The sequence below is a fragment of the Lytechinus pictus genome, chromosome 15 (assembly GCF_037042905.1).
Source record: "Lytechinus pictus isolate F3 Inbred chromosome 15, Lp3.0, whole genome shotgun sequence".
NCBI classification, from domain to species: Eukaryota; Metazoa; Echinodermata; class Echinoidea; order Temnopleuroida; family Toxopneustidae; genus Lytechinus; species Lytechinus pictus.
In genome coordinates, this window is record NC_087259.1 from 24,050,508 (window position 1) to 24,067,620 (window position 17,113).

At 37.8% G+C, this 17,113-nt stretch overlaps 1 protein-coding gene across 1 annotated transcript; it reads right to left on the reverse strand.

The window, feature by feature from the left end:
- Window positions 1–538: 538 nt before the first annotated feature.
- On the reverse strand, window positions 539–17,113 carry LOC129277596 (neuromedin-U receptor 2-like). Its single transcript, XM_064110349.1, has 2 exons — window positions 16,485–17,113; window positions 539–2,423 (listed from the first exon to the last, which is right to left on the reverse strand). Exon 2 carries the CDS (start codon window positions 2,408–2,410, stop codon window positions 1,268–1,270), a length of 1,143 nt encoding a protein of 380 aa, XP_063966419.1. The 5' UTR covers window positions 2,411–2,423; window positions 16,485–17,113; the 3' UTR covers window positions 539–1,267.

A 17,113-nucleotide genomic window follows, 5' to 3' on the forward strand; every position in this document is an offset into this window, starting at 1 on the left:
TTTACACTTTCTGCCAGATCCAAGCATCTTGGCCATTTTTTGTCACATAACTGCTCCACTAATATGTTTGCATTGTTGTAATAAACTTTGTGTTAAATGGGGTGATAATGTCACAATTCCATCTATTTTATATTTCATCCATATGGATTTACAATACTTATCTACATAATATATTTTATCTACTCCTGTAAAGTCACCTCTTCCAAGAATTTTTGGAGATATTTTGAAATAATTGCAGATTTTATGTGATGAAAATGTGAAATCTATTAGCTTACTTTCATTTCCACATATCAAAAGAATCTGTATATTGTATGTATCATCAAATTTTCATGGAATTTTCACTCTCTAGCTTGTTTCATTCCACTCTAATTATTCTAGTCAACATTAGGTTTTTTTCAAGCCATAAAACAAAATAAGTGAAGTAAAATCTATCACACAAAGTATAGATCTACAAATATGCATAAGTACAAAGTCATAATTAACTCAACAGTTGCACATATACTTGTAAACATAAATTAATTTCTTCATATTTTTTTTCGCTATAATGTACATAAATTAATTTCTTCATATTTTTTTCGCTATAATGTACTTTCAACAAAAATATACATACAGGTAAATCACATCTCCAAAGAAACATGTTCGGCTCAGGCAATATTCGTCTTAGGAGGAAATAACATATGATTTAAACAAAAGTGTCTGAAAAATATCTTTGACATTGGCTATTCTTCATTTTGTTGAAAATTGCTTTCACATGCATAGGCCTACTCATTTGGAGTTTAATTAGCTATTACTTGAATTCAACTTATAGTAGGCAGCCATTAGGGTCATATTAATGAATGTGAAAATAATTGATGAAACGAATGGAATTGGCCAAATTTATTGTTTTTATTTGTAATTTTCAAATGTATAGGCCTAGTAAAATGGTAAGTTTTGTTGGGATAATTATTATTTTTATTATTTTTAGCCCATATGGCTGCCCATTAAGTCTTCATGAGCAATTGCTAAGAAAGATAAAATATCTTCTTCTTTTTTCGCAGTTGCATGATTAAAATACGCTTTCATGTGTAATTAGACATTAACGACAGAGCACAAGCAAATTTAATTTTTTTTAATTGAGAAAATGGCCCTTGATCAAATTTCTGACTCAATCATTCTTTGATGGATATTCCCAAAACCTACAAGAGTAAAGTTTCTAATTTTTAGCATCAGAAACTAGCTTAATGTACTTCCACTTTAACTTTGTTATTCCTTTGTAAACCCTCTGCTTCTATGCTTTGTCCAAATTTTCTGCGATGGTCTGAGTCGAAGACTTCATGGATATCGATGACATAATCATCTTTTGCTTCTCACAGGCACAATCGAACGTCTTGATCAGGGCTTGCCGATAACGCGCATTCGTAATACCGTAGACGTACGCATTCATCGCAGAGTTCACATACATCATCGTCTGCAAAATTGGCCAGAATGGCTCTACGACATCATTTACTTTTCTGTAAGCATCATCACTGATTATACCTGCGACCATCAGAGAAAAGGTGCAAAGTTGGTACGGAAACAGACAAAGGAAAAACAGTATGCCGGTAACGAGAAGCATTTTGGTGACGGAATTGCGCACCTGGGTGAGCTGGTATCGATCAGAGTTGAGAGCGATATCGGTTTTGACGCGCGCGTGTAGGCTTTTGATGATGAGCGTGTACAGGAAAGAGCTTACGATCATGGCGATAAAGAACGGGATATTCTGGCATCCATTTACCAAGTGAATGAGCCATGGTTTGACGGCACTGCAGTAACCATTAAGTGAAGGGTAACCATCGTATTTCGGATCATCTGGGTATATCAAACATCTATAAACCATTGGATAATGTCCGGGTATCAACATGGCGGCTAAACAGAGGCTGACTATCCACGTCGCGACGATGAGTTTTATCGTTCGCTTCCGCGTCGCCATCCGACGATGCCAAAAAGGCTTACAAATGGCGTAATATCGTTCCACTGTTACCATGGTAACCAACAACACCGAAGCGGTGTAGGTGGTATCGACAACGAACGGGAAGAAGACGCAGCCGATGTTGCCAAAAGGAGTGCGATCGTCTTTCACTGGGGATATGTGGTACCGCCAGAGTTTCTCCCCGACCCCTACGGACAAATAGAACAGGTCAGCGATTGCCAAGTTGGTCAGGTACATGTTGGTGATGGTGCGCATTGATCGGACGCGAGCTACTACAAAGAGGAATAGTAGATTCCCAAAGAGGCCAAAGGCCAGTACACATGGCAGGACGTAGGACTTGATGATGATCTCGACTTGGTCCTTGACTAGATTCTCTTCGGTATATTTCACCGAAAGGTTGTAGATATCATAGCTTTTCTCGAAACAAACCGCATCTACATCTGTAATCCACTGGTCACCCATCACTTGTAGTTTACTGAAGAGAGATATTAAGAAATAGAGGGAGTGTTAAAATATGATTGAGGTTCATCAGTTATGGGGGTGACCAGGGCCCCGTAACACAAATGTTAGCGATTAATCGCTAATTTGACAGAACAATTCTGATCGGTTGTAATTCTACTGAGCAAACTGCCCATGCAATGATGGCCTTGATAGGCCATTTCATTTAGCGGTTAATTGCTAATGCTACAGTCACAACCCCAAAATATGCCTGCTCGGCGACCGGGCAGCGAGTTTTTAGTCAATTTCGCACGGGCACCAAGCGGCGGCCGTCCGGGCACCACTGGTTTTGGCAAAACTTTTGGGGCATATCGCTCGGTCGCCACTTTAAGATTTAACGCAGAATTAAAAATTCTGGCGGCGCCTGCTTGTCACTTGCCGCCCTAGATACGCTCGGTGCCCGGGTGGTCGCTGTCCGAGCGCCGATGTATATTTGAGCGGTTGCTTCGACGTACCAACATTCACATTTCTATATGTAGCTGATAGAGAAAAGCCTATACTCTTTCCTCCCAGAAGTGGTTTCATGGCATTAGAAATGGCTTTACCACATAACATAAATGTCATTTTGCCTCAATTGGGCCTCAAATGGCAGATTTTTCCATAAATAGACAAAATACTGAAAATGGCTTGATGAATTCGGCAGCCCCCATCCCCCCCCCCCCCACCCCGAGAGGGTGGCCGGGGCTGCCGAATATATAAATAAAAGGTTGCTCTTTTGTCTCCAAGTGGTTTCAAACGAATCAGTAAAAGTGGGTTTACAACATACATGTAGGGGAGAGTGGGGTAATCCCGAACACCGTAATATCTATAGGAGAGGTGAGGTTCTGCTGTCACGGCATAATAGCCGTACACAGAATGTTGTCTGAATTCCTATGCACGGATCTGTTGACTGGTCTCTTCCGATTAAAGAATAATCGAGAAAATGCTTTTGACAGATTTTCGCTTTTTTACGTTTCCTTCATTGAAGAATGAAGAGTGGGGTAATCCCGAACGCGGGGTAATCCCGAACATCTCAATATCTCATAGGAGAGGTGAGGTTCTGCTGTCACGATATAATAGCCGTAACACAGAATGTTGTCTGACTTCCCATGCAGGGATCTGTTGACTTGTCTCTTCCGATTAAAGAATAATCGAAAAGAATCCAAATTACATATCTTTACTTGTTTATGTTTCCACGAATGGCGTTCGCGATTACCCTGTGGCCCGGAAGTGCGGGGTAATCCCGAAAATCTGCGTTTTGTACTATAAATTCTAAAGGAATGCTTGATGTTGAATAAAGACGTTGTTACAGTCAATATATGGTATGTTTTTATCAAATTATGTACTAGTTTTGGAATAAGGCTCACTTTGATTCTTGCTATCGCTCTGATCAGAAAGGTACGTGTTCGTCATTACCCCACTTCCCCCTAGTAGAAACATTGTTTGCCTCAATAGGGACTTCAAAATTTTCTTTAAAATAGGCAAATTCGGAAAAGGGATGGGTATTGGGTGGGGGAGGAGGCTTGGGGCCATTGAACCCTATAACAAGAATTCACAATTAAACCAAAATGAGAGTGTGAAGAATAAAAATGAAATATGGTTTGGATCAGATTATATCGCCAGAAATTATAAATTGGTTCATGCAGCGTGAATCCCAAATTAACGTCAGTACAAGATGGTGAATAAAAGCTCATAGAGTAGTTAAAACATATCTGAAATTTTTAAAAATATTGCGAAAATCTTTATTTTGTTATGAATAACGAATATTTAATCCAACTCTAGTTTTATAGAGCGCCACATGTTTAACAACACAAAATCACTTTATCGTCTCAATTTTTCCATATCTACTTGAGATGGAAATGACATTGGCCATTGATTTGTAGCTAGGTTTGATATCTAAAGTTCACTTTTAAATGTTGCTGTACCGATAGAGCAGTCACCCAGCAACATTTTGACACATCAATAACGTATTAATGATATATACAATATATATATATATATATATACAATATATTCAATTTTTGTCTCGCCTGCATAGCAGAGCGAGACTATAGGCGCCCCTTTTCCGGCGGCGGCGGCGTCAACATCAAATCTTAACCTAAGGTTAAGTTTTTGAAATGACATAATAACTTAGAAAGTATATGGACCTAGTTCATGAAACTTGGACATAAGGTTAATCAAGTATTACTGAACATCCTGCCTGAGTTTCAGGTCACATGATCAAGGTCAAAGGTCATTTAGGGTCAATGAACTTAGACCATGTTGGGAGAATTATTTTCAAAATCTTAACCGAAGGTTAAGTTTTTGAAATGACATCATAACTTAGAAAGTATATAGACCTAGTTCATGAAACTTAGGCATAAGGTTAATCAAGTATTAGTGAACATCTTGCTCGAGTTTCAGGTCACATGACCAAGGTCAAAGGTCATTTAGGGTCAATGAACTTTGGTCAAGTTGGGGGTATTTGTTGAATTACTATCATAACTTTGAAAATTTATGGATCTAGTTCATAAAACTTGGACATAAGAGTAATCAAGTATCACTGAACATCCTGTACGAGTTTCAGGTCACATGATCATGGTGAAAGGTCATTAAAGGTCAATAAACTTTGGCCATGTTGGGGGTATTTGTTGAATTACCATCCTAACTATGAAAGTTTATGGATCTAGTTCATAAAACTTGGGATACAAGAGTAATCAAGTATCTCTGAACATCCCCTGTGAGTTTCAGGTCACAAAACCAAGGTCAATTAAGGTCAATAAACTTAGGGCATGTTGGGGTAATTGTTGAATTGCCATCATAACTTTGAAAGTTTATGGATAGAGTGAATGAAATGTGGACATGGGTGTATAGTTGACAAGTCTTAAGTCACCGTTCAAATGTCATTTATGGTCAATGAATGTGGTATTATGTCATTATATGAATGGTGTTTTTGTGAATGATTATTTTATAGTAGTTTTCAAAGTTAGCACTGCTGCTATATTAAATCGCGTAATGCAGGCGAGACTGCCAGAGGCGTTCCACTTGTTTACTATTTACATCGCTCTTTAAATTCAACGGTAGAAAAAAGTGAAACCGCAATTTGAGACTAATACTACCTACCCAGCAGTGATCTAGAGGGTCCATACTAACTGCCTGTAGATGGCCTATGGTGCCAAACCTTTTCTGTGGTGTGGTTTGTACGAACTCGTTATATAGGGCCCCTATGAGATTTTGCTCCCGGTCTATCCCTTTCCAAATCCTTAAAGGGATGGTCCAGGCTGGATATATTTATATATCAATAAATAGAGTAAAAGTAAAGTTTCAGAGCAAAATGCTGAAAATTTGATCAAAATCGGAAAACAAATAACAAAGTTATTGAATTATAAATATTTGCATTATTCCGGTGAAACAGTTCTATGCATGTCTTTATGAATATTGATTAGATGGGCGGATGATGTCATATCACCACTTGCAATATTGGATTTTATTATATGAAATTAGGTTTATTCAAAAATTTTCGACCAAGAACTAAAACAATTGTATTGGCAACTGATTAAGTGCATTAGTTATTTATTGCCGCAACTTATTTCATCATAATGGAGACACAACATTTGCACATGTATGAAAAAATGATACAATTATTTTTTCAGGTACATGAAAAATGATAAATTATGTTTTTATACACATAAGAAAAAAGGAAAGTGGGGATATGGCATCATCAGTCCACCTAATGAATATTCATGAAGATGAGCATATAACTTTTTTCACAAAATACTGATAAACTTCGAAATTCAATAACTTTGTTATTTGTTATCCGATTTTGATGAAATTTTCAGCATTTTGCTCTGTGGGTTTTACTCTATTTATTGATATATAAATATTTTCAGCCCCTACCATCCCCTAAACCACTATCTCATTCCCCCATTCAAGGGTGTAGGCTGGTTTGAGAATTGGGGAGGTGGAACCAAAGTTTGGAAAATCAGAAGAAGGAGTACAAATTTCGTTTCGCTTGCCAGTTTCGGAACTCCTCTGCCTCACCGGGAGGGTGCACATGCACCCAGTGCACCCTCAGTCAGCCTTTATGCCCTTGCCACTACGTCTTATCACTTCCGTCTCCTTATTCATATCTCTGCCCCAGCCTTCTCGATCTATTTATTCATGTGATTGCCTACATACATGTATATCTTTGAAAAAGGACAGTCTTTCTGATGTTATATTTTATTTCTGTGATTCTTATTTCTGCATTCATCCTTGATATTGCAGTTTTCAACAATGTTTTGTTTTGTATGATCATTTTTGGTATATGACCTCATTCTCATAAGTTTTTTTTTAAGTTGTTCCATTTGGCGTCTATATCTCTCCCCTCTCAGGTTTATCCATTCTTTTGACATGCTAAAACTTGCCATTTCGCCCTTTTCACTGACAAAGGCTACACACCTCACCATACCTTTACGTCTTCACAATCACTTTCACAATCCCTTTAGTGTTGACAACCCAATTCATCACGTGATACAGTACAAGATCGAATTTCAATGACGACCGCTTACAAGGTATACATACAGTGAGGACAGCTGTTAGCTTTCTACTTGATGAATTTCAGTTTGCGATGAACACACAGTTGTCAGAATCTGGTCCAACAACATATTTCATTCCTTTTCTTGTTGATATATCTTTGTGCTATTCAGCAGTGTGCAAACTTAAGGCCCGCTCTTGAACATGTTGAAGAATGTCATTATTGTAACAGTTTAGCCAGACGGATTTCGTTCTTTTGTATTATTGTTTTTTTTTGCTGTCGGCTATTTTTGTTTAAGTTTCAACATTTATCATCTCCTACATTATAGGTCTATATAGTTTTATTCTGTAGAATGGTCAACACTTCCATCATCATCTTCGACATCTTACTCGTCTTCATTATCAGCAAAGTTGGTGAATATAATCATCATCACCATCATCGTCGTCATCATTATCAGCACCATCATCGCCACCCCCATCATCACATCATCATCATCACCGTTATCACCACCACCAACATCATCACCGTCATTATCATCATCATCCCCATCATTATCATCGTCATAATCATCACTACTACCATCATCATCATCTCCCAGTTGTCCCCTTCTTCGTCGTTCTCTACCTCTTTTGTATAATTATTTTTTTTGCTGTCAGCTTTTTTTTTTAAGTTTCAACATTTATCATCTCCTACATTATTGGTCTATATAGTTTTATTCTGTAGAATTGTCAACACTTCCTTCACCATCTTCGACATCTTAATCGTCTTCATTATCAGCAAAGTTGGTGAATATAATCATCACCATCATCGTCGTCATCATAATCATCCCCATCATCATCATCATTTGTCATCACCATCACCACCATCATTATCATCATCATTTGATCAGCATCATCACCATCATCATCACCACCATCATTATCAGCACCATCATCGCCTCCCCCATCATCACATCATCATCATCACATCATCATCATCACCATCATCACCGTTATCATCACCACCAACATCATCACCACCATCATTATCGTCATCATCCCCATCATTATCATCGTCATAATCATCACTACTACCATCATCATCATCTCCCAGTTGTCCCCTTCTTCATCTTTCTCTACCTCCTCCATTTTTTTCACCACCAGACAGTCACCACAACCACCTTCTTCTTCTCCCCCTTCATTTTCTTTCGAAAGAGTAATTCCACAATGTCGTCATCGTCGTCACCGTATCGAACCTGAAACACAAGTTTCTGCTTTTTTATATTTCCTCTTAACCTTTAGCTGTTGAAATGCACAAAGCGTTTCCATGATCCGTGACTAAATGAGAATTATTTCAGATAGCTCAGATAATGTTACATTATACCATTTATTGAGAAGTTGACGGGCATGATTACTCATGATCATAATTGAATAAGTGTCGGCTCTCACGACATTCTATTCGTATTGGTTTGTAGTTCACGATTCTAAATTGATTTGAGCAGATAATGTTACAATTACTTAATAAATATTAGAAGAATTTTCAAACACTTGGTAACAATATCCTTTTTATCCTTTGTGTAACAAAATCCATGGTAGTTAACCCGATGCAACCCAAATATGCTTACGATTGAATAATAAGAAGGGTATATCTTAACTTTTTAGAGTTGCGGTTGCAACTATAACTGCTTATCCTACCCATAATTCATCCTAATATAGGTCATTGACGAAATTCGGCGAAATTGATATAAATTGTACGAAAATAATATGCGCCAGAATGTACATTGCATGTGTTCAGTGATAACTCATTAATTATTTTCAATCATGGTAATTTTTATCATTATGCTGCATTAATAAAAGGGTACACGGGTGGGGATAAATACCGCTCTTTCCTCTCCCCCTCCCTCCCCTCTTTCTCTTGCTCTCATGCACGTCCACCCACACACCCTGAGACGCTCACTGACACACACATACGCACACACACCGTTACCGCACACATAATTGTCACTATTACCGTGTTTACACGCTGCATCAGCTAGCGTTGCAGACTCGCTTTTTCTATGCGTGTAAATGCGATTAACTTGCACCGGCTCGCGATGCATGCAGACATAGCCATTTTGCTCCGCCAATATAATAGGATCAGAACCACAAGCCAGTGCAGACACGGCAATTTTTCTTCGTGTAAACACAAAGCCGAGTCTGCTTCAGCAATTAGCGCGCGTTTCATGATGTGAATTTAATCAAAATTAATGATCGGGGTTATTGCCGCGCGAGTCGATTCTGCACCGCGAGCTGGGGCAGCGTGTAAACGCGACGCAAGATAATCCGCGAGCCGAGTCTGAACCGGCTCTCAGGTCTGCACCGCGAGCCGATGCAGCGTGTAAACAAGGTATCTAAATTAATCGACCTCTTCCGCATTTCTTCAACAGCCACCAACATTAAGATCACTAAAGCTAACCAAAACTGACCAACTGAGCAACCAAAATCGATCGATGCCCCTATTCAAACACACTTACGTGTCCACTCTTCTCGCTCGTATCTCCTTTTCAAATAAGGTTGGCCTATGACGATAATACGAAAAACAAGTGTTGAACGAATTTGCTGAATTTTTCACGCATCAATGAGAAAATTAAATAATATGTAAAGGGAGAAATTGAACCCTATAATGCTGGAAAATTGTAAAAAGGTGTATAAAGTTTTTAAGTGTCCTATTCCATTTTCATATCTATATCGTATTGACTTCATTCTATTTTTTCTATATTTGCTTCTCCTAACTGCTAAAATATTTTATTCATAGAATACCAAGTAATTGCTTAAAATTGTTTTCAAGGGAAGTAAAATAAAGAGATACAAATAGTCATCATCAGCGGTGATATGGATCTCATGCTTAGAAGTTGATCTTAAGGCTGATTTACGATCGATCATAAACAATCAGTGCAATCAATCTTCGAGAAATTAGCCTCACTATCAATTTCTATAAGCGTTATGTTAGGGGCAAAATTTACTCATGAGGTATATAATTTTGGAACCGTGTAACGCACATGTTGGGGCAGGCAGACCGAGGTTTTTGTACTTTTCCAATCGTAATGTTCGAGTACAAAAGCGATCTTTTAGTAGCCTGTTTCATGAAATTAATGACTGTATGATCCTTTTCATTTGACAAAATAACCCCTGTTTTAAACTTAATTCGATACGTTTACATCTAAGGTAGATCTGGCATATGCTGGCATACTGGTGCATTGAGTCATGAAGACGATGAAAGTGCCAGTGGTCGGTCAATATACCTAACCTAATATGACCAGTCATAAAGAAAATGATATCATAGAAAAAGAAATAAAGACTTGATCACGTGTCCGCTCTCGGCTAATCATAATTATCATGATTAGGATCTGCTTCATTTTGAATAATGCCTCATAGTTGTAATTCATTACTTTGATTTTAAACCATTTCATGCCTATTAATAGCTCATCCAACTGTGTCATTTCTGTCATTTTCTATATTTGACATAGACTGCTGGGGATATTATGACAAAATCATACCCCCATGCGTGAGGAATGATTAAGGGGGCGATATTGACCCCCTTCCCACCTGAGCGTCAGGACCGTCACGTACATCTTGACATTGATTAGGCATGGATCTGTCAGGTTGATTAAATAGATCTACAATCTAAAAAAATATAGGGTAAAAATGCTCCATGATGGTAATTATGTGTCCAACCAACATTGGGCATTTCTTTTGGGTATTTTTATTTATCCAGTGTGATGAAAATTTTGCCCACTCTAAAGTAATTGCTGCTTATTTTTTACCTTACTGGACAATTATGCTTCCCGCATTGGGAAAAATACTGCCCCAAATCGGTTGGACACATAATTACCCCCGTGCTGTTTAAATTTTTACCCACTATTTTTTACAGTGTACTTGATTCTTCATTTCAGCAGATGTGTAGTAATTAATTTAATTGGATGTGCCTGCGCCTATGAATGTTTTAAACAGAAATATAATGCTGTGGATCATCATCATCATCATGTTTACCCAAAGTATTCGAATAATCCGCTATTCCATTAAACAGGTGAAATAATCCGACTAATCACCCCCCAAAACAAATACATTCACTTCGTCTGGAGACGGCCGAATTATTAATTAGCCATATCATCAAGGAAACAAGAACAATGAGAGTGAAACCCTGCTTGGATACCGGCACTCAACTGAAAAATCCCTCATATGAAATAATTTCTTCCAAACATCTAAACTGCTTTGGTATGTTTAGCTGGAGTGTTTCGCTTTCAGTCATATCTCTCTTAATTCAAGTTGGACATCAACAACCTACTCCATCTATTGGATTGTCAGTTTTTCTTATCAAGGTATACCAACATTAGAACGTGGTGTCTGCATTTTTTACTTAGAAAATGCTACGTCATCCCATACTCATCATCAGCGTAAATGGTATTGGATAAAACCGATATCGATTTTCGTGCCATCCATTTAGAAATCCAATCAACGAGGTAAAATATTAAAAAGAAAGAAAAAGGTTGGGATTTTACAAATTGGGCTTTTTTACCAAAGTCATTCATGTGAGATCCTGAAAAGATATTCCAAATTTTCTCTGTTTTGCAATTTGTTTTTGTGGGGGTTATTTTTACAGATTTTTTTACTTTGTTTGAACAACGGACACTGAGAACATTCATGATGAGTCCCTTAATTAACTGACGTTGACGTGAAGGATACACTCCCAAACTGCCATAACCCTCACATGAAGCAAATTCTCATTTCATTTTGAAAAATAAAATGTTGGTAAATCGGCGGCGTGTCTAAGCACACAAATAGTTTTCATCCGACATAGTACGGCTGTATATAGTCACACCAACGCAGGGGCGGATCCAGGATTTTCCAAGGGGGGGGGGCACATTTTCCTGATGAAAATTTGACAAGCAAAAAAAAGTTTTTCACCTAAATCTGAAGGTCATTTCGTCCGCGAAAAATTTGACAAGCAAAAAAAGAAAGTTTCTCACACTTGGGTTATCCCTCCCCCCCCCCCCCCGGATCCGCCACTGCACCAACGAAACCGACTCCAGACCGATCAAAGCATTTTCCTTGCATTTACATTAATTATCAATATCAATACGTGCACATATTGGTACCAGTTATGCCTATAACATTTTCACTTTTTATAATGTGATATAAAAAGAAAACATTGCTTTGACCAGGGGTATGGTGCCGTGATCGGTATTCGAATCCCGAGTTTTCATGCGTCTAACACTCGGCCACGCCTAACTCCGGTATGTTTGAAATCGGTTTCATTTGTGTGAATGTAACAATGAACTTACGGAATCGTGCTCCTTCAAATCAAAGAATTGATTCCCGGGGGAAAAGCCCTAAACTCGCACCCCTTAAAATTTGGTCCTTGCCTTTTTCGATTGTTCATGAGTTCAATCGCTTTTATCTTAGGTACGTGGATTTGATTCCTACCCATGGCGTGTTTTCCTTCAGCAAAAACTCAACCCACATTGTGCTGCACGCAACCTAGGAAATGTGAATGGGTACCCCGTAGGAAGAAATTCCTCAAATGCTTGAGCGCAGCCCAATTCACATATAGACACGAATCCTCACGGATCAACACGGCAATGCCGGCATGATCCGGGGAGGTCCGGGATCGTTCTGCCCCGGATAGAGCGTCGACGAGCGTTGACGACAGCACACACGGCATCTTCACAAGGATCTCAGTACACGGACCATGGCGATAGAGCACGTCGTCTACACGGATCATCTGGTCGTCAACACGGATCTGATCCGGGGTGGTCCGGGGAGAGATCCGTGTTGGTGCCTTGGGCATCCTTGGAGGTCCGTGGTGGTCTGTGTTGGTCCTTGAACGTCCGGGAGGCCAACACGGCAGTTTTTGGCTGTCAAAAACATCCGGCGTCATCCGTGGACTGCCCGGTAGACAAGCAATCCGGGATGGTACGTGTAGCTGACGTGTTGGTCCGTGTAGCTGACGTGTTGGTCCGTGTTACTGACGTGTAGGTCCGTGTTGCTGACGTGTAGGTCCGTGTTGCTGACGTGTTGGTCCGTGTTAACGACCAGATGATCCGTGTAGACGACGTCCTCTGTCGGCATGGTCCGTGTAGATCCTTGTGAAGATGCCGTGTGTGCTATCATCAACGCTCGTCGACGCTTAATCCGGGGCAAAACGATCCCGGACATTCCCGGATCATGCCGGCATTGCCGTGTTGATCCGTGTCTATATGTGACTGGGGCTTTAGATTTAAACACTTGTTTAAACTGTTTAAACAATTACTGTAAAGTTCATATAGTAAACAGCGTTGTATAATTTTTTTACTGTGTATGGGAGTGAAATATCGAATGTTTTACACCTTAAGTCGCTTTTTGTTGGTTTGTTTGTTTTAGTATTACTGTTATCATTATTATTATGATTATCATGATTATTATTATTATCAGTAGTATAGTAGTAGTAGTAGTATAGTAGTAGTAGTAGTAGTAGTAGTATTACTGCTATTATAATCATTATTATTATTATCATCATTATCATTCTTATTTATGAAGTTTATAAAGTGAACCGCTTCCAAAACATCTTTACCAGCTTAATTTATCATTTGAGAATGCGGGTGAGAACGTAACAAGAATGATTGCATTTTCATTTTATAATTATTTTTCTGTATGTTATTCAGCATGATCTATTCGCAATGATAACACTTTAACATAGGTCAAAATTTGCGGCATGATGATATTCATGTTGATATTTCCATCCTAAAAAATCCGCAGACATATATGCTTTGTGCATATTGAATATAACTTTTTATTTGTTATTGAAATTTGATAAGGTGAAAATGGTAAGAAAAATTATTTCCATTTTTGCATCACGAAATAAAATGTTTACATGTCTTCGACAAGCACACAGTTTCATTGGTAGGAGTTAATGTAAAGAAATACGGTAACATTTCTCCGTCCTATTTACATTAATATAATGGAAAGTAAACAACCTAGAATGGTTTTTTTTTATCATTTTTTTTTAAATATTTGATAAAATTTGTGTTAGATGTTGGTAGTGTGGCTTTTGGTAAGCACGCTTTGATCAAATACCTTTTGTGTTGAAGCCAACGGCATTCGAGATGACGAGCTTCTGAAGTCTGACACCAGCTATATCCTTGCTCTGTACGGAGACAGCTCTCAATATCTCATTTTAGCAAAAAGTATTTTAGTTGTATAATGATAACATGTTTGTTTTATATGTATTCGCACTGTTAAAAAACCCTGATTTTACAGGGGGAAAACAGAAGATTTTGCAGAAAGCAATAACAGAATCATTCTGTAAATTCATAAAACGGGATTTTTTCTGCAATTTAACAGAACAGGTCTGTTCAAAAAGGGGAAAAGGGTGTTTTCTTTAAGGAAATTTGTAAGGTTCCATGCACCAAATACAAATTTCCTGTAGGATTACGCAATCTGGTAAGATTACAGACGTTCTCGAGACTCTGCTGCAGGAACTTCTTTAATTTTAAGGATCAATTTTCTAATAGTGCGGTTTCAGTGAGAACTGCATCCCCATGCGGAGAAAGAGAAACGTATTGGCAGGAAACAGACTGGGATTTCAATAGAATCATGTATCATCTGCGAAAAAAAGATGGGAGCAACAAAAAGGCGAAATGAATAATTGATAATTATAATTGAATAAGTAGTTCGCCATAGATTTGCATGTAAAAGTTCTGAGCGGCCAGATTCAATACATCACGATTATTTAATAAATATTTTTTTCTTTTTACGATTACTTTTTCATTTCAATTTTTATTATTGTTATTTATTTAAATTTTTTACTGATTCATTATTTGATTCATTTATTTTTTACTTATTTGTTATTACACATTTATTTTCATTTACTTTAATTACTAGTACTTAATTTATTGGGGGTGGACATTAATTCATGATGAGGAGTTACACCTCTTTCCACTTCTTCTCTCGTCAGGTCATAATATAGGGCTGAATATGTACAGCATAAGGCAAAAATCTCTTTAGTTTGAATACCGATAATAAAAGGCAATAAAAGTTTCAAATTGTATTTTCTGTCTGCTAATGAAGTATATTTCCATAATAAGACAAAGACACGATCAGCTTTAAATCATGTATGATCGTACGATCAACTTGGCTTCGTGCATATTTTAAATTGAATTAAAACAAATATTATGCTCTCTTCTTGTTAAAGTGACTACTAGGATTTCTTGGCGAATTTTAGAGTGAATGAATGAATTGTAATATAATATATAATCACTCTTAATTAACTCTTGTTTTGAGCGACACCTTTTATCCAATGATTTCCCTTTGTCAAAATTAACTCCTTGATTAGTGACCAATTTCCCTCACTTTCACTTGTTTTTTCAAAATTAAAACATTGAAATCGCTGATACAATAAAGGAATATCTAACGCCCTCATATCGAGTTGCCTGATTAATAAGGTCGTAAATCAATATTTTCATGGTTTTATCCCCTTCTTCACTTTGAGCTTGTGTGATATTCTAAAGCCCTCATATCGAGTTGCCTGATTTAATAAGGTGATATGTCAATATTTTCATGGTTTTATCCCCTTCTTCACTTTGAGCTTGTGTGATATTCTAAAGCCCCTCATATCGAGTTGCCTGATTTAATAAGGTGATATATCAATATTTTTATGGTTGTTTCCCCTTCTTCATAATTGAGCTTAAATGATAGTTTTCTATATGAAGTCAATCAAGTTTCGACTTTTAAAATCTGAAGAAAAAAAAAGAAATCAACTAAAACCATGTCGTGTTCATTAAGTTTATTGCCTCAAATACCCCTGATTACCACTTGTTAACAAACATGGATTAAGCCCATCTTATACCAAAATACCAGTGCCATTTTTTTGGGGTGGAATTTTGCAAGAGGGCCGATAACACCCTGACATGTTAAGGCAGGGGTAGCGCCTGTGTATTTTGAGGACGGGAACGGATTTTTTTTAAAGGCATAATATACGCCCCATCTTTCTCCTTTGTATGTTTTTTTCCCCTTAAAGTTCCATTTCATTTGTTTGTTTTTCCTCTTATGATTATTCTTGACAACTTTGTGTTACAATCCACTAACCAATACCTCTCATTTAATACCGCTTTTCTCCCACACTTTCTGTTTTTTTCTTTTCATGACTTAAAATCATGTAGATGTACATAGTCCCCCCCCCCCCCCTTCCTCCTGGATTTTAGAGTGAAGTTAATGGACTGGAATATTGAATGCAAACCTATCGGATATAAGCAATGAAACTATACACTTTCTTCAAACAGATCTCATCAACATATCGATGAAACCAGCGAGACAGCCATTATTGATCATGTATGTCATGTAAGGCGATACTTGGTTTTGTATATTCCAAAGCCCTTTGCTACGGAATTAAAATTCCCTTTACCAGAGAGGGTCGATTGCCGTTAGTCCTTTAATTCCTTACAAGCACCAGTCAGAAAGCTAAGACAGTCAGTGGTACGTCTACTGAAAGAATGCAACAAGGATGACTGTAAATGCTGATTATCTATGAGCTCTGATAAAAAACACATTTCGATCATAACTGTTTACTTACAATTTACTCAAAGATGTCAATACCTCCTGCTTCAACAAGTTTCCACTTCTTCTTCCTTTTTGTCAAATTCCTCGGTTTTCTCCAACGCTTGGCTAAATTTCATTCTTAATACAGTCTGCAGATCGATATGCGCCCCTCTCAAAAAGATGTTACTTCCGAGTCTTCGCCAAATCTCTGGAATGTTATCACTCGTGCATGTCGTGACGAAAGCTAGGGCAGCTGAGGTGCACACATTGATCGACAGATATTAACTCTCGTGATGATCACTTCGCGCGAAATATTAACTTATCGAAATTTCACGTGTTATCATATTCCACCCATCTATCAATCATAAGTTTCAGTTCATTGAAAGTGTTGATATGATAAAACAATGAAACAAGAAATCCCGGGAAATCGATTAGTTATCGGCTTGTAGGAGGCAAGTAGTCGCCATGGAGTGAATGAAGTAACCTTAAGGTCTCAACTTCCTACACGGATTTTTTGTTTCAACGAACAAACTGTTAAAAAAAAAATTGACGACACGGCGACAGAGCAAGCTACGTTCGGATGAAGAGGGAGCGAAAATTAAATTTGAAGCACGGAAGTGTTTACTGATGGGTCCGCTTTTCAACGATGCGATGACGAGCAGT